The 27,103-nt window shown below is 38.4% G+C and overlaps 4 protein-coding genes across 4 annotated transcripts; all 4 read left to right on the forward strand.

The window, feature by feature from the left end:
• The first annotated feature begins 770 nt into the window (after nucleotides 1-770).
• On the forward strand, nucleotides 771-5,300 carry LOC146621117 (arrestin domain-containing protein 3-like). The gene is made up of 6 exons (XM_085368143.1): nucleotides 771-1,026; nucleotides 4,139-4,196; nucleotides 4,280-4,427; nucleotides 4,561-4,657; nucleotides 4,738-4,994; nucleotides 5,166-5,300. The coding sequence occupies exons 1-6, from the start codon at nucleotides 771-773 to the stop codon at nucleotides 5,298-5,300; spliced, it is 951 nt and encodes a 316-aa protein (XP_085224269.1).
• Nucleotides 5,301-7,241: 1,941 nt separating this feature from the next.
• LOC146621118 (arrestin domain-containing protein 3-like) lies at nucleotides 7,242-8,812 on the forward strand. The gene is made up of 6 exons (XM_085368145.1): nucleotides 7,242-7,497; nucleotides 7,668-7,725; nucleotides 7,806-7,953; nucleotides 8,075-8,171; nucleotides 8,250-8,506; nucleotides 8,675-8,812. Exons 1-6 carry the CDS (start codon nucleotides 7,242-7,244, stop codon nucleotides 8,810-8,812), a joined length of 954 nt encoding a protein of 317 aa, XP_085224271.1.
• Nucleotides 8,813-14,428: 5,616 nt separating this feature from the next.
• On the forward strand, nucleotides 14,429-16,771 carry LOC146621119 (arrestin domain-containing protein 3-like). Its single transcript, XM_085368144.1, has 6 exons — nucleotides 14,429-14,684; nucleotides 15,183-15,240; nucleotides 15,325-15,472; nucleotides 15,783-15,879; nucleotides 15,969-16,225; nucleotides 16,385-16,771. The coding sequence occupies exons 1-6, from the start codon at nucleotides 14,429-14,431 to the stop codon at nucleotides 16,769-16,771; spliced, it is 1,203 nt and encodes a 400-aa protein (XP_085224270.1).
• Nucleotides 16,772-18,043: 1,272 nt separating this feature from the next.
• LOC146621120 (uncharacterized) lies at nucleotides 18,044-20,284 on the forward strand. Its single transcript, XM_085368529.1, has 4 exons — nucleotides 18,044-18,095; nucleotides 19,468-19,850; nucleotides 20,007-20,160; nucleotides 20,268-20,284. The coding sequence occupies exons 1-4, from the start codon at nucleotides 18,044-18,046 to the stop codon at nucleotides 20,282-20,284; spliced, it is 606 nt and encodes a 201-aa protein (XP_085224655.1).
• Nucleotides 20,285-27,103: the final 6,819 nt, after the last annotated feature.

A 27,103-nucleotide genomic window follows, 5' to 3' on the forward strand; every position in this document is an offset into this window, starting at 1 on the left:
CCCTTCTGTTACCCATTCCCTGATTACCACCCTGTGTATATTAGCCCTGTGTTGTCCTCAACCCAGTGTCATGTCGTACCATCAGATTATGCCTGTGTGTTTTTTGGTCTCAGTGTTCAGTCCTCACTTCATGTTTTGTTTTCTTGCCAGCAATAAAGCTGAGGTTTTTGAGTTGCATTCCGTTTTCCGAGTCCTGCATTTGGATCCTCATCTCTGCCTGCCCGCACACAGAGCCCTGACAGAAATTTCATTTATAACCTTTTGCACATTGTATTAAGCAGCCAAAAACATGCAAATAAACTGTTATATAATAAGCACTTTGATGGATTCTTGTCTTTCTTTGGAGACATTAGATTTACATGTAACCTAGAAGACAGGGAAATTATGAAGCTATTGAGTTATGTTATGATTATTCATTTGTCAGTTATTATATACTGTACAAAACCAGTGTATTGGAGATAGACATCTTTATCTAAACAGGGACTGAAACAAGCCACCTGTGGGTTACCAGTGACAGGTGCTCTAAACCTCTGATCTTTGTCTCACCCAGATTTTTTTCTTCTCCACCCAAACACATAGCAGTCCCGATTTTTCTGCAACTAATAGGTGACACATTTTGGTCAAAATGAGGTTGCAGCTTAAATTCATGTCGTAATAAATGTGGTCAAATCAGATGTCATGATGTTAATTTTTAGGTGGAGCCTCCTGTCATGCCCCATAAATCAGTTTATCTGTGATGAGAAACACATCGCTTTTCACTCATCTCTGAAATGCCTTCGATAAAGGACTTTTATTTGACTTGTGAAACGACTAATGAAGACGGTAGTTATTCTGAAGGAGATACTATAGTGGGCACAGTTAATTTCAAACTGACAACAAATGTCAGCATTAATACCCTCACCGTAAAAGCCAAAGGAGACGCAAAGACAAAATGGACAGAAGACATAGGAGATTATCTAATGACTGTCACTTCAAAAAAGAGATATTTCAAAGTGAAGGATTACTTAATTGGTGTAACACTTAAAGGTAAGAGGTTTTACTCTCACCTTTAAAATCTGGCGAGGTTGTTGTTTTTTGTAGAATTTTATAATAAAAGCAGTTGCCCATGAAGTTAAGCGTATATGGAAATAAAGATTTGTACTGAAACAATAAGAACAACAAAAATGTTTAAATATTAAAATAATGTTAATTATAATAAATAAAGTGAGATATCAAGTAATGAAAACTAATGAAAACTGATTAAACCATGCATCCTTTTTGAGATTTGATCCATTTTGAATTTAAACAAAAATAGTACAGTGTAGTAAAAAAGTACAATTGAATATCATAAAATCCATCAATCACAACAGCAAAAAGTATAAAGGTGTAAAAAGAGAAGTCACTCCATAATTTGGCCCACAACCAAAAAAGTTATGTTTTGTGTTTTCTTGCTCCCAAAGACACATGTGTTAGGACAGCTGGTTATTCTAAATTGGCCATGGATGTGAGGAAGATGAAATGTAAGGAATAAAGTGCAGTATGAATGCATGATTACAATTTGACTTGTACTCAAAACCTCTTTTAGCAGTCAATAAAAGTAGACAAGCACTACATAAATGAAGGTATGTGCCTATCTGTTAGTACTCATGCCTTGCACTTGCAAGCACAAGTACCAACTCTGAAAGAAAATCTAAAAATGAACACAATAAAATTAATTGATTCTGAGCTTGTTAGAATAGAATAGAATAGAATTCAACTTTATTGTCATTGCACATGCACAGGTACAGGGCAACGAAATACAGTTTGCATCCATCCAGAAGTGCTTTAGTGATATAGATATATTACAATATATATTAGCAATAGTATAGATATGTAAGTATATTACAGAAATGGGTCTATTATGGTATGTTATAATGTACACGGTATGAAGTATGTTGTGAATATTCTATAACTAAGTATGTACAGGCTGTAGTGAGTACAAGCTATGTACAGGATATGAACAGGATATAAATATGAAAAACTATACAGAATATGAAATAAATAACTTTACAGCAGCAGGTTGTTTGTGTCGCACCACTCAGCCAGACGATCCACCTCCTCCCTGTAGGCGGCCTCATCGTTGTCACTGATGAGACCAATCACCGTGGTGTCATCTGCAAACTTAATGATGGTGTTGGAACCATCAGCAGGTCTGCAGTCGTGGGTGAAGAGGGAGTAGAGGAAAGGGCTCATCACACAGCCTTGTGGTACACCGGTGTTCATTGTGATGGTAGATGAGCAGTGGTTATCCAGCCGGACATGTTGGGGGCGGTTGGTCAGGAAGTCCAGTAACCATTTGCAGATGAGGGAACTGATGCCCAGGTCTATCAGTTTCCTGATGAGTTGTGAGGGGTGGATTGTATTGAACGCTGAACTGAAGTCTATAAACAGCATTCTGGCGTAGGTGTTGTTGTTGTCCAGGTGTGAGAGGACAGAGTGCAGTGCGATGGAGACTGCATCCTCTGTGCTCCTGTTCTGGCGGTATGCGAATTGGTGGGGGTCCAGGGTGGGGGGGAGACAGGATTTGAAGTGTGCTAGGACCAGCTGCTCTAAGCACTTAGTGATGATGGGGGTGAGTGCTACTGGGCGGTAGTCATTGAGGCAAGATGGGTTGGAGTTTTTGGGTATCGGGACAATGGAGGTGGATTTGAAGCAGGCCGGTACCACAGCGTGGGCCAAGGACAGATTGAATATGTCTGTGAGCACTCCTGCAAGCTCCCCAGAACACGCTCTGAGAACACGCCCGGGGATGCCATCGGGACCTGCAGCCTTGTGGACATTGATCCTGCTCAGCACCGCTCCTACATCGGTGGGGGAGAGAGTCAGAGGTTGGTGGTCTGGCGTCATGTCTGCTTTGGTTGTGGTTGTGGGGTTCCCTCGCTCAAAACGAGCATAAAAGTTGTTGAGCTCGTTGAGGAAGGAGACATCAGAGGATGCGGGGGAGGGTTTGGTGGTCCTGTAGTCTGTAATGGTCTGGAGTCCTTGCCACATGCGTCGGGGGTTGGAGTTGGAGAAGTGTTCTTCTACCTTCTTTTTATAATGGTGTTTGGCTTTTTTGATGCCCTTCTTTAGATTAGCCCTGGCTGTGCTGTAGGCGTGTGCATCTCCTGACCTAAAGGCGGTGTTGCGGGCCTTCAGGAGGAGACGAACATCCCGGTTCATCCAAGGCTTCTGGTTGGGGTACATGGTGATCCGTTTCTGGGTGGTGACACTGTCTGTGGTTTCGGAGATGTAATCCAGTACAGATGAGGCGTACTGGTCCAGGTCTGTGTGGGTGAACATATTCCAGTCTGTGTTTTTAAATCTGTCCTGGAGCACTGCGTCTGTCCCCTCTGGCCACACTTTAATTGTCCTGTCCTAATTGTTGATCTCAAGACAGATGAAAAGAGAGTTTGTAGGTTCACAAGATTATGGATGCCATTTTAGGGAGCTGAGGAAACATGCAAGTACCACAAATATGCAATTATTCCTAACACTGCTTTAAATGCACGGACTAGTTTCCAAGAAGCACATTTTGTACCTGCATGTTTGTTGTGATTATTTTTTAATTAATGATAAAACGTGAGGGCAATTTTTAATGGTTGCAATGTTTGTAAATGGTTATAATAAATTCCAAAAGTTCCAGTACTGTCTTCCCATTTTCACTTATATTTAATTAATTATGACTGTTATAATTTCATGTCTTACATGACACATGACATGCTATTCTGTGACAGCAAATGTTTTTCCTCTAAAAATGAGTGTTAAAAAACATTAAAAAAATACACTCTTCCTGCTCCCTGAAACATTAACTAAGGATTAATCATCCATTTATTAATGTCAGACAAGCTATTTATAGATTGTAAATTTATCTGTAGTGTAGTTTGTTGGAAACACTTAAGAGGTCATTCTTGACCTTGGTCAGTTTTGACTCTTAAATACTGTGAAAGCATGAAATATGAACTGTATGTAAGGGTTAACTTGTATTTTGTAGTTACTCGAATAGTGTTGCAGATATAAACAAAACACTACATTCAAAGAATATGTATGTAAATATTAATGATCAGCAGTAAACTGTAAATATAGTTGTATGTCTTTTAAGAAGCTGACATTTTTAAAAGTGTTTAGCTTTATCTTGCAGGGACTTCACTTCCCAAAGGGGTCCACACTTTTGAATTCAGGCTCAAACTCCCAGAGGGGTAAGTGGGAATTTAATATTCATTAACATTTTATCTTCTTTTTTTGGCAAATGTACACTTTCCACACTGGTTTTGTTTTACAGGAGCATGCCTTCATCCTTCAAGGGGGAAAATGGAAAAATTGTGTACATGCTTGAAGCAAAGATATCCAAGAGCTGGTGGTGGCCTTCTAAAGTTAAACGAGAGATCAACTTCATTTCCAAGACATTTCAGCAGTTTTGGGAAGGGATGGTAAACACTGCACTGATAAGTGTTAGAAATGTAACGTGTGCTAAATGAAAAGTGTTTGGTATAAAAGAAATCACATTAAAAATCACAGGCAATAAATCATAAAAATCTTCTCTGTCGATGTGGTTTTTCATAGAGTCCACAATCTGGTACAGTGAGTAAAAACATAGGTGGGCTCTCCCGGGGATGGGTCCAAATGTCTGCTACCATTGAGAGGAATGTTTGCACTCCAGGTAAAATAAAGGTTCAAGTTGCACGGCAAATATTGATAGATTTAAAAATGCAGTTCGATGTTCTGATTTGATTTTGACAGGTGAAACTTTATCTGTTGTTGCCAAAATCTGCAACTCCTCTTCAAAGAACACGAGGCCCAAATTCAAGCTTGAACAAAATACAGTGTACCGCAGCAAGTACCACACTAAGAACTCACTGATAATTCTGTTCAAAGAGGTCGGGGCCACTGTCAGTCCAAACTCAGAGCAAACTGTCTCCTGCCAGTTGAAGATTCCTGATGATGCCATCTCCACTATCCATAACTGTGAAATCATCTCAGTTGAATATTACATAAAGGTATTAAACAATTTCTTGGTGACATCACATCCCCTCAGAAATAAAACTGCATTTTTTGTAAACATGTGTGAATAAATATGCTACATGTGAAATGTGTGTCTGAACTATGTATTAATTAGAACACATAATAATAATTCTTTACAAGTTTCTCAATCTCTGACTGTTTCCCAGGTGTATCTGGACATTAGCTTTGCCGTTGACCCAGAGGTGGTGCTTTCACTGGTCATCGTTCCTTCCAGATTTGCAGCCATTCAGCCTGGTGAGGCTGTGGGGGCTTACCCACCTGGGAAAAGGGCGCAGACATAACGAGCTGGGGAAACCATGGAATAAAACACAAGGAAAAGAAACTAGGCATAGGAACTCACAGATACAGGACGGGGACACAGGGGGTAAAGACACGGGGGGAAATCTAATAAACTAAACTGAACAACCGAGGAACCATGGAATAAATAATGAACAAAATACAAAAACACAAGAAAACTAAGAATGCTGGGTCAAAATGACCCAGGACAATGACATTTATTGAGTGTATGCAGGGTAAATTAAAAGAGTAATCTGACATGTTTAATTATAGAAATGTCCAGTAATAGTTGCAACTTTTTATATATTTTGCATATTTTTATTTTGAAAAGTTGTGACTTCCTACTACAGTTTCCTAAACAAAGCAATTATCAACACCTGCTTACTCTGTATAAAAGATGATGTGCCAGCAGCAGAGAAAGGGGAAGCATCAAAATGGAAAGAACTGACGGATGCTGGGGGAACTGGTGTGGCATGGGCATGGGGAAGGCATTCCCCAGTGAGACACAACAGTTAAAAGACTGGTTGCTGTGATGGGTTCCAAAGCATTTGTCTTAAGACCCCTGCACCTGTGCACTTAATGTACAACAATGGACTGCTAGCTTGATTTTATTTTTTGCTGTTTTTAACTGCCTTCGGCTTTTTCTGAAATTATAAATAAATCAAATGTTTTTAACTGCTACACTGTGTTTTTGTACTCTTTGGCTACCATCCCTTTCTGTTAGCAGCTTTACTCACTGGACTTATTCGAAGAACTGACACAGTGAAAGGTCGGTGACTGATTAAGGAATCATTAGGAGGCAACAATACAATATAAATACACACACAGTACCCCAGTAAACACCAGTGAAGAAGAACACGCAGCACAGATAGAGAGAGGGCTAAGCAGAGCAAGGAACAAGTTGGCAAGGGAGACCAGAGAGGCAGGTGAAGATAGGACAAGCTGAGAATACTCATGCTGTATTGCTGAGACGGTTTCAAAAATAAAGTACTTCCCCTGAGAGACGATTATGGCTTCTTTCTCTCTCCATTTAGGTGTCAATGTTTTTGAGGAGGTTTATGTATTTATTCTGTTATTAATCTGATTGCAAATACATTTTCCTAATCGCTACTCTGGTCTCTGTACTCCTTGGTTGCCTTTCCTTTATTTAGCTGCTACCGATTAAAAAACGGTGTGTTAAAAAAAAAAAAACTTTTATACACCTCTCCCTCTTTTTCACATTGCACAGACAGCCGTTTCTCGGAAAGGCAGCGGTGTTCACTTAAGTTGTTCATCTGGGTTCAGAGCAGCGACCAAACCGCACGCACACATGGTAACGCTGCTCACACAAATCACACAAGTGTATAACCTACTTTTCCCTCATTTACGTATTTTTTGACTTGCAAATGTGGATGACCAAACTCTGCAGTGAAGTTTTACTTTAGATGTGCATTATGGTGTTGAAATTGCACTTATATGCTTGCTTACAATTCTTGAATGAGCAGCAATAACGTAAATAAGCTCTTATGTAACGAGCACGTTATTTATTTTTATTGAAGACATATTTACATGTACCCTAAACTACAGGAGGGAGTATTAACAGATTGTTGAGTAGTGTTATGGTTATTTATTTATTTTTTGTCAGCGATCATATACAAACACAGTCTTCTTAGCGAGATGTATGAATCTTTCAGTACGACCGTGACTTCGATTTAACGAGTTCATGTTCAGCACTATTCAGTAGGCTAGTCTATTTGCTAAACTACGTAAATTGCAATAAGTTTTCAAATGTTTCATTATACTGTATATCATACTTAAATCAATGCGTGGAGCATCTCATCTCTTAACTTTTGTTATTATCTGAAATCATAAGTCACGATGTCACTCTTTAGGCGGAGCCTCCCGTCATGCACCTTAAATCGGTCTATCGGTGCTAAGAAACGCATCGTCTTCAACTCAGCTCGGAAATGTCCTCGATGAAGGACTTAAACGTGACCTTTGAAGCTATCAACGAAGACGGTAGTTATTCTGAAGGAGATACTATAGTGGGCAGTGTTAGTTTCAGGCTGACAAAAGAGGTTAAAGTTAAGAGCCTTTCTGTAAAAGCCAAAGGAGACGTCAAGGCAGAATGGACAGAAGGAACAGGATATTTCCAGATTACCCACACTGCAAAAAGGAGATATTTTAAAGTGAAGGAGTACTTAATTGCAAGAAATGGTAAAGGTGAGAGGCTTTAACACACTTGGAAGAATGCAAGGGTTAAATTGTGCAGCCGACATAAAGAAAACACTACATTTAAGGAATATAACCTGGCTTCAATGATCAGCAGTAAATTGTAAGTATATCACTGTAGCTCTGTGACAAAGCCGACATTTGCTGACCGTTTCTTGCAGGCACTGTACTTCCCAAAGGGGTCCACACGTTTAGGTTCGGGCTCAAAATCCCAGAGGGGTAAGTGGGAATTTGAATTATTAATACTGTCATACGATGCTTTGGCAAATGCATACATTTCCCACTGGTTTTGTTTACAGGAGCATGCCTTCATCCTTCAAGGGGGTATATGGAAAAATTGTGTACATGTTTGAAGCAAAGATGTCCAGGAGCTGGTGGTGGCCTTCTAAAGTTAAAAAGAAGATCAACTTCATTTCCAAGACGTTTCAACAGTTTTGGGAAGTGATGGTAAACACTGCACTGATACGTGCTATAAATGTGATATTTGGAAAGTGCTTTGTGAAAAAACTCACATTAAAAATCACACGCATTAAATTGTAAACATGTTTGTCTATGTGGTCTGTCATAGCATCCACAATCTGGTACAGTGAGTAAAAACATAGGTGGGCTCTCCCAGGGACGGGTCCAAATGTCTGCTACCACTGACAGGAATGTTTGCACTCCAGGTACAGTAACTTCACGCTGCGCAGCGAGTGTTGATAGATTTAAAAATGCAGTTTAATGTTCTGATTTGATTTTTACAGGTGAAACTATATCTGTTGTTGCCAAAATCTGCAACTCCTCTTCCAAGAACACGAGGCCCAAATTCAAACTTGAACAAAAAACAGTATTTCGCTGCAATGAGTCTACTAAGAAGTGGGTGATGAATCTGTTCAAAGAGGTCGGGGAAACTATCAGTCCAAACTCAGAGCGAACTGTCTCCTGCCAGTTGAAGATTCCTGATGATGCCATCTCCACTATCCATAACTGTGAAATCATCTCAGTTGAATATTACATAAAGGTATGAAACAATTTCTTGGTGACATCACATCCCCTCAGAAATAAAACTGCTTTGTTTCTAAACATGTGTGAATAAATATGCTACATGGGAAATGTGTGTCTCAACTATGTATTAATTAGAACACATAATAATTCTTTACAAGTTTCTCAATTTCTGACTGTTTCCCAGGTGTATCTGGACATTAGCTTTGCCTTTGACCCAGAGGTGGTGTTTCCACTGGTCATCGTTCCTTCCAGATGTGCAGCCATTCAGCCTGGTGAGGCTGTGGGGCCTCACCCACCTGGGACAACTGTGGTCACAAGTTAAAGCAACTTCGCTTCCCCTGCCTTCCACACTGGATTTGGCTCTGAGCCCAAAGTGTCAGGTCACTACCCCACCCCAGATGCTACTCAGCATGATAATATAACAAGTGGCAATTCTAACTAGTGGTCACACGGTGCTACTGCACAGGGGATTTCAGCTCCAGTTTTTAAAGCACCTTTAATGCAACATCCAGGTCCTACTCTGACTACTTTTCTACAGGGGGAACAACCTCCATTATATACGTCCATTTACCAGCATCAAAATGAAACACTGTGAGTGTAAGTGAATGGGCCAAATATTAATAGCAGGGGACACCTCAAAAGTCACAGTTGGGTATGGGTTAAACAGGGTTCAGAAGGCAGAATCATAAAGCTGCCCCCTTCTTGTTGATGATCAACTGGCAGGACAGAAGAGGCCTTCCAGCTGTTGTCCCACAAAGGAATTAAATGTGTTATACAAAAACTGTGTTTTTAATATTTAATATTTTGGAGGGAAAATAAGACTAACTGGACAAATCATGAATGTGTTCAGTTGCAGAAAGTTTCTATGTCCTATACCCTATTTAGACGTAGCTGGCCATATACTATACCAAGTAATCAGAGCTGTACCCCAAAACTGTGACTTTTAAAGGGCCTGAAAAATGGGACTGGGGGTTAAATCATGTGACTGAGCAGTTTTCACCTCTTGATATCAGTAGGGTAACCAGAGACACAAGAAGTGACAGAACAAACAATAAGAGAAGTAAGTGATTTTCCTTTAGTCAGTCTTCTACTCTCTATACTCCACATAACAATTTGTTTAACAACAGACATGTTTTTAATTATAGATCACATTTTTATATTTGTTATTATAATTTTGCTTGTTTTTTCAGTGTTTTGAAAACTGGAATGTAAATGCATTGTCTGTTGTTTTAAATATATATAAAAAACAATGTCACATATAATTTGTGTTTATGCTTAGAGATTTGAGGTGAAAGGTCTGTTTAGCAGTGTTATCCTTAGGAGTATGCTGCACTTTACTTTGAAAAATATTGAATTGTTTATGTTGTTCTATGTATGGTGGCATATCAAATTCTTGAGGCAAAACACTTAGCATTACTCCTAGCTTATGGTTTTCGTGATGACCAACATGGTCTCTGTTAAACTACTTACTGTTTTATACTGCAATGCCTTCACTGTCAGCTGAAACAGACTCAGAAGCACTTTTCACATCTGATTACTGTCAATGGGAAGCTTTTGTTTTGAAAAATTGCTGATAAAATCTTATAACTGAGAGCTTTCATTATTAAAATTAGATGTTTCTGAGCACTGTGATCATAGCATGACAGCATCTTGATAACATCCAATAAAATAACTTGATGGATGGTTAAAGGAATAAACTGCCACCAGGTGAATGTCTAAACTTGGATGTATGTGTCACAGTGCTATCAAAGGGATAGAGGGTCATTCCTCAACCTGCACAGCAGCTGAAATGTAATGTGTTATTGTAATGTACATGAAACAAAGAAGCTTTATAGAAGGTTTTTGGTTATAATATAATGATTACTTATTAGTCAAAGCTGAAAAAATCAAGAGTAAAGCCTCTAATATATTGTAGAAAATCAGCGGTTGCCTTCTGTGGTAAAACAGTTATTTCCTAAGATGAATTGGAACAAATTGGAATATTAAAACATTATGAAAATGCAAACGGTTAATTGGATTTTTTGATGAATCCAGGGGGACAAACACATTTTGGCTGTGTGTGATGAGAGAAGAGATTGGTTTGCCCTGAGCAATAGTATAGCAAGTTGCCATAGATAAACGCTGGACTTACGAAGATTGTAGCATAAAGGTGAGATATATTGCTTTTAAGAGCTTTGAACAGTGGTGATGACCATTTTTACCGCACACAACATTTCAGTAACACTCTGCCATTATATGCACAATTTAACCAAGCAGGGGCGTGGGGAGGGAGAGAGCGAGCGAGCATGGAAAAAACATCTCGCCAGCACAAAAGTAGCTACGATAGGTAACAGAGAACTGCACAAGAGTTTAGACTCAGAATAAAAACACTGTAAAGAACGTTTTGACTCATCTACACATGTTAGAGCAGGTCGGTCATTGTGAGTGCTTGCATTTATTTATGTCCTTCCGTTTTTGCTCTGAGCTCATAGTTTTCCACTGCTGCCTCTTTGGGAGATGCACCAATGTGTTTTCTCACACCTCTGTGTGTTTGTACATTTCATCATACAAAAGTGGTAAGTGTGGTCAGAGATTTAGGGGGCAGGTTGTTCTACTTTCCATTGTTTGCCTCACTTTTAACACATTTAGGAAGAGTGTTACCTTTTCCATTAAAGACGATCACTGATTTGTTAAGACATTGTTTTTTCTTTTCTTTTCTCCACTTCCAACGAGAGTTACACTAGGTAATAATGTCAAGAATAATGCTACATACTACTTTTATAACATACGTTACGCCCTACTGTGGGAACTATTTAAGAAAAACCATCAAAAAACCACTGAATGCCCACACGTCAACTTGCCCTACATGCGATGCATGCAAGGAGCAGTTAGGAAACCACAATAACTTACCGCAGCATTTCATCTCCTGTGGGGAAACAAAAAACAAGGTTAGGTCACACTACAGACTGACAGTTGGTTCCCATCTATTGAGCGATACTAACCAGTATAAATACTAAAAACAGCCAGGCAGTCTGAAGCAGCAGTCTGGTGTGAAAATCAGAAAACTGGAATATATTTATAAAAACAATCACAAAGCTCACAGGGGGTATTCCTCCTGCTTTACCAAACTTTACCAAAACTGTCCTAAAGATTAAACACAGCGCTCAATACTAAGCACCATATTGACTCAGACCTAACACTGTTATCTTTGCCCTACCTCTTTAGCAATGGACCACTCTAGTCCAGTCACGCCACCAATCTCAACAAAGGATTTCCATCAAATACTGACACCTCAAATTAAGAAATCCTAACTGCTTGCACTCGCCTATGGGTAGCGCTAACTCCTAGATTCCAGCTCTCACACAACTAATTAATTAATAATCTACTTACAATTTTATCTGTTGGAAATCCACCACTAGATGGAGACAAATAGGTGAGAAAAAGCAAATGTTTGTACTGGATGTTTGTAGAGGATGCTGAGTATTTTTTTATTTAGCCTCAGAGCTTTGTGAAAGTGAGTAACTTGTATGTAAATGAGGAAATATATGTACAACAATCAGAGCTTAGAGAAGGATAATATATAGTTTCAAATGTGGGCTGCGTAAAATGATGTGTTTCTTAGTCTGTATATGCATGCAGAAATGAGTTTTGTATGTGACTCACATATTTATTATATGCATGACTAGGGGAATTTAATTCAGCTGTGTTTCACTGAATCGTGTTTCTGATAAAAGAAACCAGAACATCAACAGTATTGTGATGATCATCACCATTTACAAGTGGTAAGCGCTGTGTATGGAAATTAATATTTTAAGATATTACATAATTTAGTATTCCTTGACGTTCTTTTACTAACCATTTTGTGCTTGCAAAATTTATCAATTTCGATGCTTGTCTCCATTTTCGAACTGAAGATGTGAACTTAAGCAGTAGATCAATGGCTTACAATGGATTGGACTGTGGAGAGGACAAATACATACATTTGAAGCCTGACAGCATCTGGTATATACACAACTTTGGATAAACTGGGCTGTTTAAAAGGCCATTTGTATAAACTGCCCCTTTAAACAGCCCAGAGGAAGAGACATCTGTGTAACTGGTAGAGTCTAAAAACCCAAGCACAATACTACTATTATTATTATTATTATTATTATTATTATTATTATTATTATTATTATTATTATTATTATTAATAATAATAATAATAATAATAGTAATAGTAATAATAACAATAATAATAATAATAATAATAATAATAATAATAATAAAGTCAGCAATAAGTAGGATACCTACTGTTTTACCTACATGTTTTCTTAGTTACTGATGTTTAGAGAGGCCACACTTGTTATGGTTCACAGGAGTTGAGGAGTGAGCGATGAAAGTGATGCTATGGTATTTCTCTGGACTGGTTGTTTGCTGCTCTATGAGTTCAGCAGAAGAAGGTGAACCCACAGCTGAGAGTGGTTCCCTAGTGGGTGGGGGGATCATATTTCAGGTTCAATATTATAGTTACGTTCTTCCTAGTCTGAACCTCAGACAAGAACTGGCCAGAAGAATTGAGCTTTTTGAAGTTCTGCTTAGAGAACTAAGACAGAAACACCATCACCTGTATCTCACAACACATCTTAATGATTTGCCTTCTCAGTGTTGCCATAATATTTTCGAGACAGGGAGGAAGCAAAACTGATTAGACTAAACACTAGACGAGAGGCCATCAAAATAAAACGGGAAACATGAGACAGACTAAGACACCGACTTGACACTGAGACCAGGACACATGACTGACAAGGGGTCATAGGAGATGTACGAACATGTGAACATGGGGCACAGTAACAGAAACCTAAAGACTAGAAACTAAGGATATAACACACAGTAGCAGATCAGTAGGGAGCACTAAAACCACGAATAACACTAAATTAAATAATATAAATTAATAAACACACACACACGCACACACACACACACACACACACACACACACACACACACACACACACACACACACACACACACACTAAACTCAGGACCATGACACAACGACATTATTGAGATCATTGTAATGTGTACAATAAACTAAGCAGTCACAACAGGCAGAGTAATTGCTGAAGGGCCTATCGGGCAATTATAACCCAGCGTGTCCACAAAATAATTTACACTAAAATCTACACTGCAATCTGGAAGAGTTAAATTGTTTCGACTGATTTTTTTTTTTTTTTTTTACCGTTCAGACCAAACTGCATGCAGACTTTCTTAGAAACAAGTCTTTTCCCGCATAATCACGGGCGAGCCAAAATCAGTCCACGTCTCAGAATTCAGCGCAATTCGGCACAAAGGACACGATGGTTTCGTTTCAACACCCAAATGGGACGAATCTGAATCATTGCTGACGAAACAAAACAAACTCTCTCTGCTGAATGGGACGGAATATCTCCGAATAATCATACCGATACCCAATGCTCGCATCACACGGCAAATGCTTTTGCCCAGTCTGACTCCGACGAGTGATTTTGGTGATGCAAAAGTTTATAAGAGCATCCTTCAATTTTCTTAGCCCGGGGTTGGAGCCTATCGCTGTTGTCACGGGGTGAAATTTGCAATACTCTATACAGTTTTTGATTGATCGCTAGTCCATTACAGATGGACTAGCGATCAATTACCAGTACATCATAAGCATATTTTAATAGGTTTCGGGGTTTTACTGGAATATACTTTAAAAACCTGCCAATTTGCTGTGAATGTGATCTTCTTCTTGTGAACATCGTTTGTGGCCTGGTAGTTTTTCTCACATCACCCTAAACTGCGTAAATATATGACGTTTCTCTTTATATGATATTTAGATGTTGTGATATTGGGTAGAATCATAAATTACGATCTCACTCTTTAGGCGGAGCTTCCTGTCATATCTTGCTTCAGTTTATTAGTTCCTAGAAAAACGCTCTGCATTTCACTCGGCTCTGAAATGTCTCCGATAAAGAACTTAAATGTGACTTTTGAAACAATCAGTGACAACAGCAGTTATTCTGAAGGCGATACTATAGTGGGTACAGTCAGTTTCAGACTGACAAAAGAAGTCAAAGTCAAGAGCGTTTATATAAAAGCTAAAGGGGACGCTAACGTAGAATGGACAGAAGTAGGTGTACCTGTCGAGAGACTGCAAAGTGCGCGCAGGAGATATTTCAAAGTGAAGGAATACTTGGTTGCAGAAAACGATGAAGGTAGGATGTCAAAGTCAAACAGAGTTTGTTGTACTTAAAGGTGTTTGTAGCTATGAAATTTATCAGGAAATTTGGCAATGTGTTGTATTAAAAAGCAAAATTGCTACAGTTAGATTCCTTACTTTAAAAAAAAAGAAGTTTTTTTTTCTTTTTATGAAGTGAAGAGTCTGAGGAAAGATATATCCCAAAATAATAAGAACAAAAATCTAAATAAATAAATGAATAAATAAAGACATGTTATCGAGGTGTGCATGATAGGATTCCAGGTCAAACCACAAAAAAGATTGAACTAATTCAAGTTGGTTAACTTGTCTTTTATTATCTGTTATTGGCAGCTATAGTTAAAAAATATTAACACTTTTATCTGTAATTCCAAACAAAACAAAAGCCAGACAAAAGGAAGTATCAATGGGTTAAATAGTGTAGCAGAGATAAAGAAAACAGTTAACTTTGAGAATATGAGATTGAGATCAAATGTTAATCAAACGACTCTTGCAGGGACTGTTCTTCCAAAAAGAGTGCACATCTTTAAGTTCAGGCTCAAAATCCCAGAGGGGTAAGTGAGAATTTGCAGCATCCAACATTAATACATATCTTGCTTTTGCAAATGAATGCATTCCTAATTAGTTCTGTTATACAGAAGGATGCCTTCGTCCTTTAAGGGAAAACATGGAAATATTGTCTACACCTTTGAAGCCAAGGTATCTAGGAGATGGCGACTGCCTTCGAAAGTGCTAAAAGAGATCAACTTTGTGTCAAAGTCCTGTCCACACACTCCTCAAATGATGGTAAACACTAGAGTGACATGTGTTAAACATCAGATTTTTGGAAAATGTGTTTTAACTATTCAATAAAAAATGTTTCAGATTCAAAAACCTGAATTACCTTTTACACTTTAAAGTTTTTTGTTTATACATCTTGGGGATAGTCATCAGTTCAAACATACCAACAGTGCAAATGTAACATACAAGAGAATTCAGCGTTGATTACCTGGACTAGATCTGAAGCCTAAAAACAACATTGAGGTATTTTCTTCTGCATTTTCTCCACATGAGGCATTTAGTTGATCTGGAAAAATGTTTATTTGGTTTGTTATAGTGTCCACAGTCCAGTTCAGTGCGTAAAAAGATGAGTGGTCTCTGCAAGGGACAGGTCCAGATCTGTGCTACCATTAACAGAGGAGTTTGTTCTCCAGGTAAAGTATCTGCAACGTGCTCTAGCAAATGTTGATAGACTAAAAAAAAAAAAAAAATGCAGCTTATTGTTAATATTTGCTTTTGACAGGTGAAACCTTGTCTGTTGTCGCCAAAATCTGCAACTCCTCTTCCAGGAACACAAGGCTCAAATTCAAACTTCAGCAGGTAACTGTGTACAGTTGCCAGGACAACACTAATAGCAGCAAGGAAACGCTGTTCAAAATGGTCGGAGACACTATCCGTCCAAATTCAGAGCAAACTGCCTCCTGCCAGCTGAAAGTTCCCAGCGATGCCATTCCCACCCTCCATAACTGTGAAATCATCTCAGTTGAATATTACATAAAGGTATGAAACAATACATGATTTGTATTACCTCAGAAATGAACCTGCTTTTTTGCAAACATTTGTGGATAAATAATAAAAAGTAAATATGTGTCTTAACACAACATCTTTATTGCAGATTATAATGCTTTACAAGTTTCTTCATCTCTGACTGTTTCCCAGGTGTATCTGGACGTTAGTTTTGCCCTTGACCCAGAAGTGGTGTTTCCACTGGTCATCCTTCCTTCTAAATTTGCTCCAGCTCAGAGTCGTGAGGCTGTGGGGCCTGAGACAGTTGAGTCTCCAGCTTACAGCGAGTTCACATCCTCTACTTTCACCACTGGATTGGATCCTATACTCACAGGGTCAGGTGTTTATCAATACCCCACCCCAGATCCCACTCAGCATGCAAATATAACAAGTGATTATAACCAGTGGCCACAAGGAGCTGCTTCACAGGGTTCAGTTCCAGCTTTCATAGCACCATCTGTGCAACATCCAGGCCCTACTGCTCTCCATGGAGAAGAACCTCCACTATATTTGTCCATTTACCAGCATCAGAATGAATGAATGACTGTAGAAGCTGAACTGGATTTATTAAGCGAATAAGCCTTAAATAAACTGTAAGCAATTTCTTTAGACACTTGGATAATTGTTCAGACATTTTTTCGTACTGAGAATGTTACCTTGAAATGAACTGAATATACTTTTTGGGATTCCTAACCTGGATAATTGAGCATGTGTCAAGACATTTTGTAAATCCTACATATGAATATATTCCTGGTCCCAGACTGTCTCAAGATGTACCATAATGTTTCTGACTTTTTGTGGGTAACATGTATCGGAAAATGTGACATAGAGCTGGGCTTTTAGGAGTTATGGTGAACAACTCCAGTCCAATTGACATCCTCCACTGATGTTGCTTTTTTTATTTTTTGTTTTTTCAAAGGCCAAAACATGCATTGCCTACTTTTTGTGCTAGTATTGTGTTTGCGTCCCCCATTGAAGATAAAAATAAATATAAGCTTATTAAAGTTTGATAAAACTGAATATTTTAACATTTAATTTAGATCTTTATTCATTCATGTTGATTCATTGGTTCATATGTGCAACAAACTTTTTTGTTCTTTTTACCAAAACATGTTTTATACCCAAGCTTAAAGATCATTAAGTAGGAAATAATTTTGAATCATAAGCCTGACATTTATCAGCTGAAAACAGGACAAAAAATGTTTTGCTCCAGCTGTTTTTATGTGCAGGGAGTAGGGAATTTTATCCCGATAGCATCCTATGTGGTGAATCTTTACAGAGAAAAACACCACATAACCATTCAGCCCCACAAACATTCCTCAAAGACTTGTTGTCTTGCTAAAACAGATTTACACCCCTTTAAACCTAATTAGTATTCCATGGAGTCGTAGCACCTTGGTTGCAGGCAATAACTCATGTGTGCCACAGTGGCAAACATTGCATGTTTATCAGTAAAGGTGGTATCGGTTGCAATGGTTTTCTAGTGGAAGGAGAAACTGTACTGTTAGCATTTGTAAAAAGGTCTGCCAGTCATGGGTGGAGAATAGGGACAGCACTTGTAAGAGTGATCTTGAATAGTTTAAACTCCTCTGGACAGTTGTGAAGCATTTCATTGCAAACAAAGAAATCTAAATGATACTTAAACATTTCATTCCTCCTTAAGAGGATTAAAAAGTGTCACATGGTCACTATTTATTGTATTTATTGCTCATCTATTGATATTGTGAATGCTTAGCTCCTCCCACCTGCTGCTGTTGCTCAGACAACACAAGCACATGACCATAGGATAGGCTACTTTCGCCTGCCACCAAAATGGGAAAAGTGCTACTGAACGTCTGTTTTTTCCTCTTCATCATTTTCAAAGGTAACATGTGTCGCTGTTTACCTCAGTAATATAGCTGTTATTTTTAAAAAACAGTTTTAATTTTAGCTGTTCGAACTGTTGTAAACATTTCTTAAGTAGCTGAAAGGCATTTTGCAAGTGCTGCCCCCGCGACCCGGCCTTGGATAAAGCGGATGAAGATGGATGGATGGATGGATGAAGCTGATAAAAGAGATAATAAATTTAATCTGTCTATACAAACAAAAACTGTGGGTGAGAAGTTTAAGGTCATGCCCAAAATTTCTTGTTTTCACTGAAAGCTCGTACATATATTGATAAAAAACGCTGACAGGGTTTGAACCATTGATTTTTACGTTAAAATGTTTTAGTTTTGTCAAACTATCATATGTTCGCAGCATTCATGCTCTTCCAGACCTTTTTTTATTGTAGCTGTAACTTTGTTGAAGTAATGTGGATACATTTCATTCCTTTCTATGCGCCCTGGGACTGGCTTTGTTCTGTTATGTGTGGGTTCAGACAAAGATCATAGCTTACAGCAGCACCCGCAGGTTGCCGGATTTCATTCCCTTGTAGATGTCAGCATTTTTGGGATCACTGCTTTTGTTAATGGTACCTAATGAATTGTGAGTTGGTTTAACAGAGAAACAGGTCTGCAGGTGTCATTTTCTCAAAAACCACCAGAATTTTGTCCTATTTGTAAAGCAAAGCAGGTGCAGTTATGACTCCTGTATTACATCAGAACTATGAAAAAACAGCAGTGTTTAAAATGAAGGGCATATTTATAGACTATAACTGATTGACACCTCTAAAGGCTTTTATTTAAACAGCTAGATTTTTTTATATGTAATAAAGTGTGAACTTCACTGCTTGGTCAGTTAGTCTTGGTTTCAAATGCATTACACATAGGTTCAGTCAGTGGTTTCAAAGCACAGCATTGCAGAGCTAAACAGATGAAGCTCCATTGCAGGATTTATCAACCTAAAACAATAACGACAACAAAAAAATAAACATGTGTTTGTTTATTTAGTTGTTTTACTGTTGAATGAAGTGCTCTTGTGTGGTTACAAACTGCATGTTGAGCCATGTTTTCCTGGATTTGCATGTGTTTGTCCACTTAAGTAGTAATGTTAATGTGGTTGACACACAGAAAATGAGTACAGCAGAGAGCAGTTGTAGGTTACCTAGATAAGGTTGTGGTTCTCTACAGGTAAGCATGTGGGCTTGGTACTGACTGCTAACCAGTTATATTACCTTGTTTTAAATAATAAAATATACAGCTTTTTGCATATCAGACATACCAAATGCATCTGTTAACACACATTTATTACATATAATTTATGGGTACTTTAATTATTTATTCTTTTATGTTTTATTTGTATGTTGTCATCCACAGAGCTGTCTGCCTTAAAGATTCAAAACAAGCTGCTGGGTAAATGTCTGCAGGTTACAGAAGGAACCGAAGGAGGTAGAGTGTCACTGGGCGAATGCAGCCCATGCTCACCTATACAGGAATGGCGTTGGCACCAAGAGAGCCAGGCTGTCAGCAACTACCACACTGGAGAATGTCTGACTGCACCAAGAGAGCAATATGAAGGTGTGCATCTGCAGCCCTGTGTCTTCAGAACTGCAAGTGGCAAGGATGGTGATAGAAGAGAGCCAGGAAGCCAGGTATGGACATGCTCCAGAGAAGGCCACCTCACTGTGGTAGGGAAGGGGCTCCACCTTACTGCTACAAAACAATCCACTTTGGTCTTCCTTTCAAGAGGACATAAGAAGGTAATAATATTAAGGATGGAGAAAAGAAATTTTCCACGTATGATAATAGCATCTTAATTACATTATTTTAAATGTATTTAAAAGCTAGAGAATATTGTTGAATGTTTTCACAAAGCTGAAAGATAAAAACGTTTGCCTCTGGTTCTTTAGAAGCAGGGGAGCAGGTGGAGAACACTTGACAGCCAGACGCTATGCAATGGCAAAACCAGCCAACATAAAAATATCAATCCTCACCTACATCTGGGGGAATCGTTGGAACCAGAGATTCTTTCCAGTCATATATCTGATGTATACAGACAGGATGAAACAGGTAAGAATATCTCAGCCATAATTTACCCAGTGTTGTGTATGTGCATGTAAACACATAACCATTTTAGAAGTCTTTGATTGAACCACTCCTATTCGGGCCTGTTTTAGACAATGACTTGCAATAAGATAAATTTATGCAAGACATAGTTTAGGCTTACAATCGGGGTTAAAGTAGTATTCTGGCACCTTTAGTTAAAGTTGTTCTTCTAGTGATGGCATTGAGATATTTGCTCAGTCATTAGAAAAACATGACATCCCATAACTGCTTACACCTTTGACACATCTTTTTTTCCCTCATCCGTGGGGTGTATTCATAGTGCAGACAAAGGAGTGTGCATAAATGGAGTAACAACAGCAAGTGGCAGTAGTAACTTGAAATAAAGCTCAAGAGATACCATCAAATACACAAACTGTTTTTGTGAAGCTTGTCTCACAAAATGTGTCTGCAAGAAAATGTGCAGTTGTCAAATTTTCAAAGGAGAGAAAAAAGTTGTAAATTTACAGTGTAGAACTGGAAAAAGATTTAAGAAAGAGAGCAGAGAAAGATGAGAAATTATTTTCAAAGGTCTATTCATCTCACTGTTGAAATGCTAAATACTCAAAGAGCACTGAATACTGGAGCATGAGCATACATCAGCTGGTCACAGTTTGTACACAAATAAATGTCATACTATTAGAGTACCCAAACTACCCATGTCACACTTAACCCTTGGCTATAACAGTTATTTGTTTTTAATCCAAATGAAGTATAATATACACTTATGTCACATAATAATAATGATTCTATATTTTTTTTATATAGATTTGACTCCTTCTTATTTTAGCACCAGATCCCCTGCAGATCCAATGATTTTTCTCCATGTGGACAGTGGTAAGATCTGCAAATAAAAATAATAAAATAATACTAATAGAAGAGTGAATGTCCAGTTTTATTTATGTAAATATTTGATTTATTGTTGATGTTTGTACACTATAGAAAGCAATATTTACTTTTCCAACACTAGATGGAGACAAATATAAGAGAGACAGCAAAGGTTGTAGTGGATGTAGAGAAGTTTTTTTTTCAAACTGTGTTTCGACAAAAACCGATGATATGTATTTGCAGCAGTTACTAGTTAGCAGAGGAGTAAATATGAATTGCATAAAACAAATGATGCTTTTTTTGGTTTGTATTCACATACACATGTTTATAGAGATTTCCTAGAAAATGGCAATGGTGGTGTTAAGTTTATTATCTCTGTTCCTGGGGAGTGTGACTCTTTTCTTCAGTATTTACGCTGATAGGTGAGTGGCTAAAACACATAAAACATGCATTATTTATATAGATTCACTATTGGAATAAAACAAGTACTTCTTTACTTTTTAAATACTTAGTAATTTAAAGGTACACTCAGCATTTTATAGACTATACTATACTGTACTTATATAAATATACTTAAAATAGTTTGAAATGATCATTATTATTGTTATTAAGTATTGGTAGTAGTAGTAGTACACTGTGAGAAAGAACAGGAAATGTCTGCTATACTTATTAAAGGATTTGCAAACATGCGTGCAGTATAAAAGGCAAAGAGTCTGTATTATTTTAAGGAGTTTCCATCCATTCGCTTCTGTTTATCCTTTTCAGGGTTGCGGGAGCCTATCCCAGCTGTCATAGGGTGAGAGGCAGGGGTACACCCTGAACAGGTTGCCAGTCTGTCGCAGGGCTAACACACAGAGACAGACAACCATTCGCTTTCTTGTAATTTCTTTTAGTAGTATTCAGGAATAATTCACCAAGCTTCTTGAAGGACATTCAAGGCTCTTCTTTGGATGCTAGGTACCTTTTTTCCTTCCTTTAAGATGATCCCACAGGTCCAGGCTCTGGGGAGGAGTCTTTTGGTGTTTGGGTCATTGTCATGTTGAAAAGTTAAGCTGTTGTTCATTAGATGCTTTACAGCTGTTGTTGGATGGTGAATCAAAATCTGATGGCAGTTTTTTGGATTCATAAATCCATCAATGCTTTCACAATTCCAGACATCATTGGCTGAAATGCAGCACAAAACCATTACAGAGCCTCCACCATGTTTTCCAGATGGCTGTAGGCACTTGCTATTGTACCTCCCTCTTTACCTCCTCCGTACATGATTTCTCTGTTTCCATTCTTAAGGAAGGGTCACCACTGAGATCATTTCTGATACAATATTGACGAACAATTTTATGCCTGTCAAACTGTGATATCTTTTTTTTTTTTTTTTTTTTTTTTTCCTACATTCAAATCAGAGATGGGAACAAATTATGTGCTGGTAGTAACAAAGTGCCTAAAGATACAAAAACAAATGGTCAGATACAATGACTGGATTAAAAATGAGCAAAAAGACAGCCAATGTCCGAGGAAAAACTTTGAAGACCTTCAGAAAGCCTGGAGAAATATTGCTCATAACAATATAAAAAATTACAAAACTCTCTGTCTCATTAGAGACAAGGTATAAGAAAAAAGGGGTGGTTCAATACTTTTGCAAGTTTAAATTGTTACACTAAATACAATCACATCCAAAAGAAATCTGAAACAGGAATCTGTGTAGTCCTGTGAAAGAACACACTTGATAGGATAGGTAGCCTTTGTCAGTGCGCCCCAGGGTGGCTGTGGCTACAATGTAGCTTGCCATCACCAGTGTGTGAATGTGTGTGTGAATGGGTGGATGACTGGATATGTAAAGTGCTTTGGGGTCCTTAGGGACTAGTAAAGCGCTATATAAATACAGGCCATTTACCATTTACCATGTTTTAGCAAATTCATCCCAGTGTCAGATTTTGCAATGCTTGGTACCAATAATTTACAGAATATTAATTATTTTCAGAGAAGAATCTTTTAATTAAAGCTTCTTCTCTGTAAAAAAAAAAAAAAAGTTTTGCAGCACAGCAGCAAGTTGCAGCTGATCAAACCACAAGACTACTGGAACAATTTTCTTTGGACACGTGAAATCAGTACAACATGTCATACTGATAGGCATGGCTGGGTGATGATTTGTATTTGTTTTACAGCCTTTTTACCCCGTCAGACCTGGACACCTTGCAGTCGTTGAGTGAGCTTGGCTGAAACTGGGTCATGCAGCAGGATAATGATCAGAAGCACAGCAGCAAGTCTAAAAACAAAAAACAAAAAACAGAAAATGATGGTGGCTAAGACAAAGTCCAGACCTCATTCCAAATGAAATGCTGTGGTGGGACCTTAGGAGAACTTTGCACAAATGAACACCAGCAAACCTCAGAACTGAACTGAAGCAATGTTGCAAAAACGAATGGGCCAAAATTCCTTCATAATGAGTGAGAGAATGAAAGTCATGCAGAAAACAAATACTTCACATTGTTGCTGCCAAAAGTTGTTCTATGAGCTACTGGAATGGGGTGTGTGTAGTTTTTGAGCAGACAGGTACAGTGGGGCAAAAAAGTATTTAGTCAGCCACCGATTGTGCAAGTTCCCCCACTTAAAATGATGACAGAGGTCAGTAATTTGCACCAGAGGTACACTTCAACTGTGAGAGACAGAATGTGAAAAAAAAAATCCATGAATTCACATGGTAGGATTTGTAAAGAATTTATTCGTAAATCAGGGTGGAAAATAAGTATTTGGTCACCTCAAACAAGGAAAATCTCTGGCTCTCACAGACCTGTAATGTCTTCTGTAAGAAGTTACCTGTATGAATGGCACCTGTTTGAACTCATCATCTGTATAAAAGACACCTGTCCACAGCCTCAAACAGTCCGACTCCAAACTCCGCCATGGCCAAGACCAAAGAGCTTTCGAAGGACACCAGGAAAAGTATTGTAGACCTGCACCAGACTGGGAAGAGTGAATCTACAATAGGCAAGCAGCTTGGTGTGAAAAAATCAACTGTGGGAGCAATCATCAGAAAATGGAAGACATACAAGACCACTGATAATCTCCCTCGATCTGGGGCTCCACGCAAGATCTCATCCCGTGGGCTCAAAATGATCATGAGAACGGTGAGCAAAGATCCCAGAACCACACGGGGGGACCTGGTGAATGACCTGCAGAGAGCTGGGACCAAAGTAACAAAGGTCACCATCAGTAACACACTACAACGGCAGGGAATCAAATCCCGCAGTGCCAGACGTGTTCCGCTGCTGAAGCCAGTGCATGTCCAGGCCCGTCTGAAGTTTGCCAGAGAGCACATGGATGATACAGCAGAGGATTGGGAGAATGTCATGTGGTCAGATGAAACCAAAGTAGAACTTTTTGGTATAGACTCAACTCGTCGTGTTTGGAGGAAGAAGAATACTGAGTTGCATCCCAAGAACACCATACCTACTGTGAAGCATGGGGGTGGAAACATCATGCTATGGGGCTGTTTTTCTGCCAAGGGGACAGGACGACTGATCCGTGTTAAGGACAGAATGAATGGGGCCATGTATCGTGAGATTTTGAGCCAAAACCTCCTTCCATCAGTGAGAACTTTGAAGATGAAACGAGGCTGGGTCTTCCAACATGACAATGATCCAAAACACACCGCCCGGGCAACAAAGGAGTGGCTCCGTAAGAAGCATTTGAAAGTCCTGGAGTGGCCTAGCCAGTCTCCAGACCTCAACCCCATAGAAAATCTGTGGCGGGAGTTGAAAGTCCGTGTTGCTCGGCGACAGCCCCAAAACATCACTGCTCTCGAGAAGATCTGCATGGAGGAATGGGCCAAAATACCAGCTACTGTGTGTGCAAACCTGGTAAAGACCTACAGTAAACGTTTGACCTCTGTTATTGCCAACAAAGGTTATGTTACAAAGTATTGAGTTGTATTTTTGTTATTGACCAAATACTTATTTTCCACCCTGATTTACGAATAAATTCTTTACAAATCCTACCATGTGGATTCATGGATTTTTTTTTCACATTCTGTCTCTCACAGTTGAAGTGTACCTCTGGTGCAAATTACTGACCTCTGTCATCATTTTAGGTGGGGGAACTTGCACAATCAGTGGCTGACTAAATACTTTTTTGCCCCACTGTATATAACTATATCTATATAGAGATATGTTCAATGGAGTTTATTGTTATGAGAAAAAAAACCCAAGAAAGTAGAATCGTTAACATTTTTTGATGCTTTCACAATAGAAAAAAAGATTCTCGTGATTTCTTGTATAAATACTTGAGGGAATGCTTGTTAGATGGCAGTGGCTTAAGCCTTCAATTGGATAAATACTTGGGAAAGTAATATGTGGTTTTTTCTAGGTTCTAAGCTTTACGACGATTAGACGTCCCTGCCCAGTGGTGGCTAGTGTTGCTTACTTCCATTAACATAGATATCCATTTACCTAATGCTTATAGGTATTTCACTAGTGTAATTTACCATTTAACTTTGTCTTTTTTAGTTGTATTCCAAAATTTCTAAATTGCTGCTCTTATTTACATTTTAAACAGCATCACAAACTTTTGGAACTGATTCAAAAATACTGCATGGTTATGGCTGACATAAAATATTGTACAATTATGGCTAATTACTGAAAACCACCTATAGAGGGGGTTTGTCTTGTTGCATGCAAACATTGCAGCCAATTTATGGTGCATTTGGTGCAAAGTAAGAATACCGTTGCTCAGTGTAACCATTTGTGTTTTGCAGTGTATACGACAATAAACTTCTTGAATCTTGAAGTTTATAATGACAATAAAAGTTACAGAAAACATGGTATTTTCTTGTGGCACAGAAACTTCCCAGCAGGAGGAGTCGTTCTACAAGACAAAACCAAAGGCTATGTAAAAGTGTTTGTGCAAAGAGACCTGGCTGTTGTTGATCCCTCCTTTTTGATAGATCTGTGTGTAGACCAGACAGTGTCAGGGGAAAAGAATTTGACAAGAGAACAAAGAAACTGAACAATATATAAAACTTCTGTTTTGCAAAAATGCACTCACAAGTTTTCTATGTGCTTTAAATGTACAAATATATCCTTTTTCTTCCATCAGAGAAAGTAAGTCTTGCAGCTCTCCTGCCGTGGATGTGTTTATCCTAATGACAGAGCACAAAGTTTACTGAACAAAATACAGCAATCCATCCCCTGTTCCAAACCACATCCACATGCCAGATTAAAAATTGGAGGTTATATATATCTTTTTTTTTCTCTTTTGGTGAAATGTGTCAACAATTTTGCTTCTACAGCTTACAGCTTTTCATGCTTGTATTGGATTGGCCTTAAACCCAACCCAGGGAGGTATTATGAAGCAACTTCAACAAACCCAAGATATTTTTTATCTTTGAAAGATAACAGCCACAGTGCCACTAATCTATGCCAAAAGTGAAGCCAACTCCTTTTAAATATTGATATTGTAGTGGCATAGAAACCGTCTTCTCAGTTGTTGGGTTTTTTGTTTTTGTTTTTTGCTACAGTATATTTTAACAAATCATTTCATCATAAGTAAAGAAAAAACTCTATTATAACTTTTAGAATTTGTTTATGCTGGCATGACTTCTATGTATTGCTACACCAGAAAGACTCAAACAATTCTTTTCGTATCTGAGTCCCACCCTAAAACAGGTCACAGGTAAATCTGTCCAGGTTTTTGTAATATGATTGCATTTATCTAAAAAGGGATTGCCGCTAGGTAATCAATCACTGGCAACAGTAAAACCACAAATTTCTTGCATTAAAAATAATTCAAAAACAAAATATGTGGACTTGAAATAAAAGCATGTGAGAGGATGAAGTAATGATTTCAGATTCACAATTTATTTCAGGTCATTTACAGACATAGTGTAGAAATGATTGTAATAACATTGTCTGGCTACACTGACCTATAGATACACCCTTAATTTAGCATGGCTCATGTGCACACCTTCAAACATCTTTTAGTGAAAGTGTTGACACCGAGTGATTGTCATTTTAAATCCAGTCTGCCCGAGTACTGAGAGAAAACAATGGAAAATGTATCACCGCCTGTGTGCGAAACTGTGTGCAAA

The sequence above is a fragment of the Diplotaxodon limnothrissa genome, linkage group LG12, assembly GCF_057381915.1.
Source record: "Diplotaxodon limnothrissa isolate DT_005_m linkage group LG12, D_limnothrissa_male_GT1.1, whole genome shotgun sequence".
Lineage (NCBI taxonomy): Eukaryota > Metazoa > Chordata > Actinopteri > Cichliformes > Cichlidae > Diplotaxodon > Diplotaxodon limnothrissa.

What these genes read in the sequence shown, in the direction of transcription:
- LOC146621117 (XM_085368143.1), top strand. Translation starts at nt 771, where the DNA reads ATGCCTTCGATAAAGGACTTTTATTTGACTTGTGAAACGACTAATGAA. An exon ending in AGCAGTTTTGGGAAGGGATG is followed by an intron (nt 4,428 to 4,560) that starts GTAAACACTGCA and finishes GGTTTTTCATAG; the next exon opens with AGTCCACAATCTGGTACAGT. An exon ending in CAGTTGAATATTACATAAAG is followed by an intron (nt 4,995 to 5,165) that starts GTATTAAACAAT and finishes ACTGTTTCCCAG; the next exon opens with GTGTATCTGGACATTAGCTT.
- LOC146621120 (XM_085368529.1), top strand. Translation starts at nt 18,044, where the DNA reads ATGGGAAAAGTGCTACTGAACGTCTGTTTTTTCCTCTTCATCATTTTC. An exon ending in CCTCTTCATCATTTTCAAAG is followed by an intron (nt 18,096 to 19,467) that starts GTAACATGTGTC and finishes TGTCATCCACAG; the next exon opens with AGCTGTCTGCCTTAAAGATT. An exon ending in TTTCAAGAGGACATAAGAAG is followed by an intron (nt 19,851 to 20,006) that starts GTAATAATATTA and finishes CTTTAGAAGCAG; the next exon opens with GGGAGCAGGTGGAGAACACT.
- LOC146621118 (XM_085368145.1), top strand. Translation starts at nt 7,242, where the DNA reads ATGTCCTCGATGAAGGACTTAAACGTGACCTTTGAAGCTATCAACGAA. An exon ending in GGGCTCAAAATCCCAGAGGG is followed by an intron (nt 7,726 to 7,805) that starts GTAAGTGGGAAT and finishes TTTTGTTTACAG; the next exon opens with GAGCATGCCTTCATCCTTCA. An exon ending in CAGTTGAATATTACATAAAG is followed by an intron (nt 8,507 to 8,674) that starts GTATGAAACAAT and finishes ACTGTTTCCCAG; the next exon opens with GTGTATCTGGACATTAGCTT.
- LOC146621119 (XM_085368144.1), top strand. Translation starts at nt 14,429, where the DNA reads ATGTCTCCGATAAAGAACTTAAATGTGACTTTTGAAACAATCAGTGAC. An exon ending in CAGAGGAGTTTGTTCTCCAG is followed by an intron (nt 15,880 to 15,968) that starts GTAAAGTATCTG and finishes TGCTTTTGACAG; the next exon opens with GTGAAACCTTGTCTGTTGTC. An exon ending in CAGTTGAATATTACATAAAG is followed by an intron (nt 16,226 to 16,384) that starts GTATGAAACAAT and finishes ACTGTTTCCCAG; the next exon opens with GTGTATCTGGACGTTAGTTT.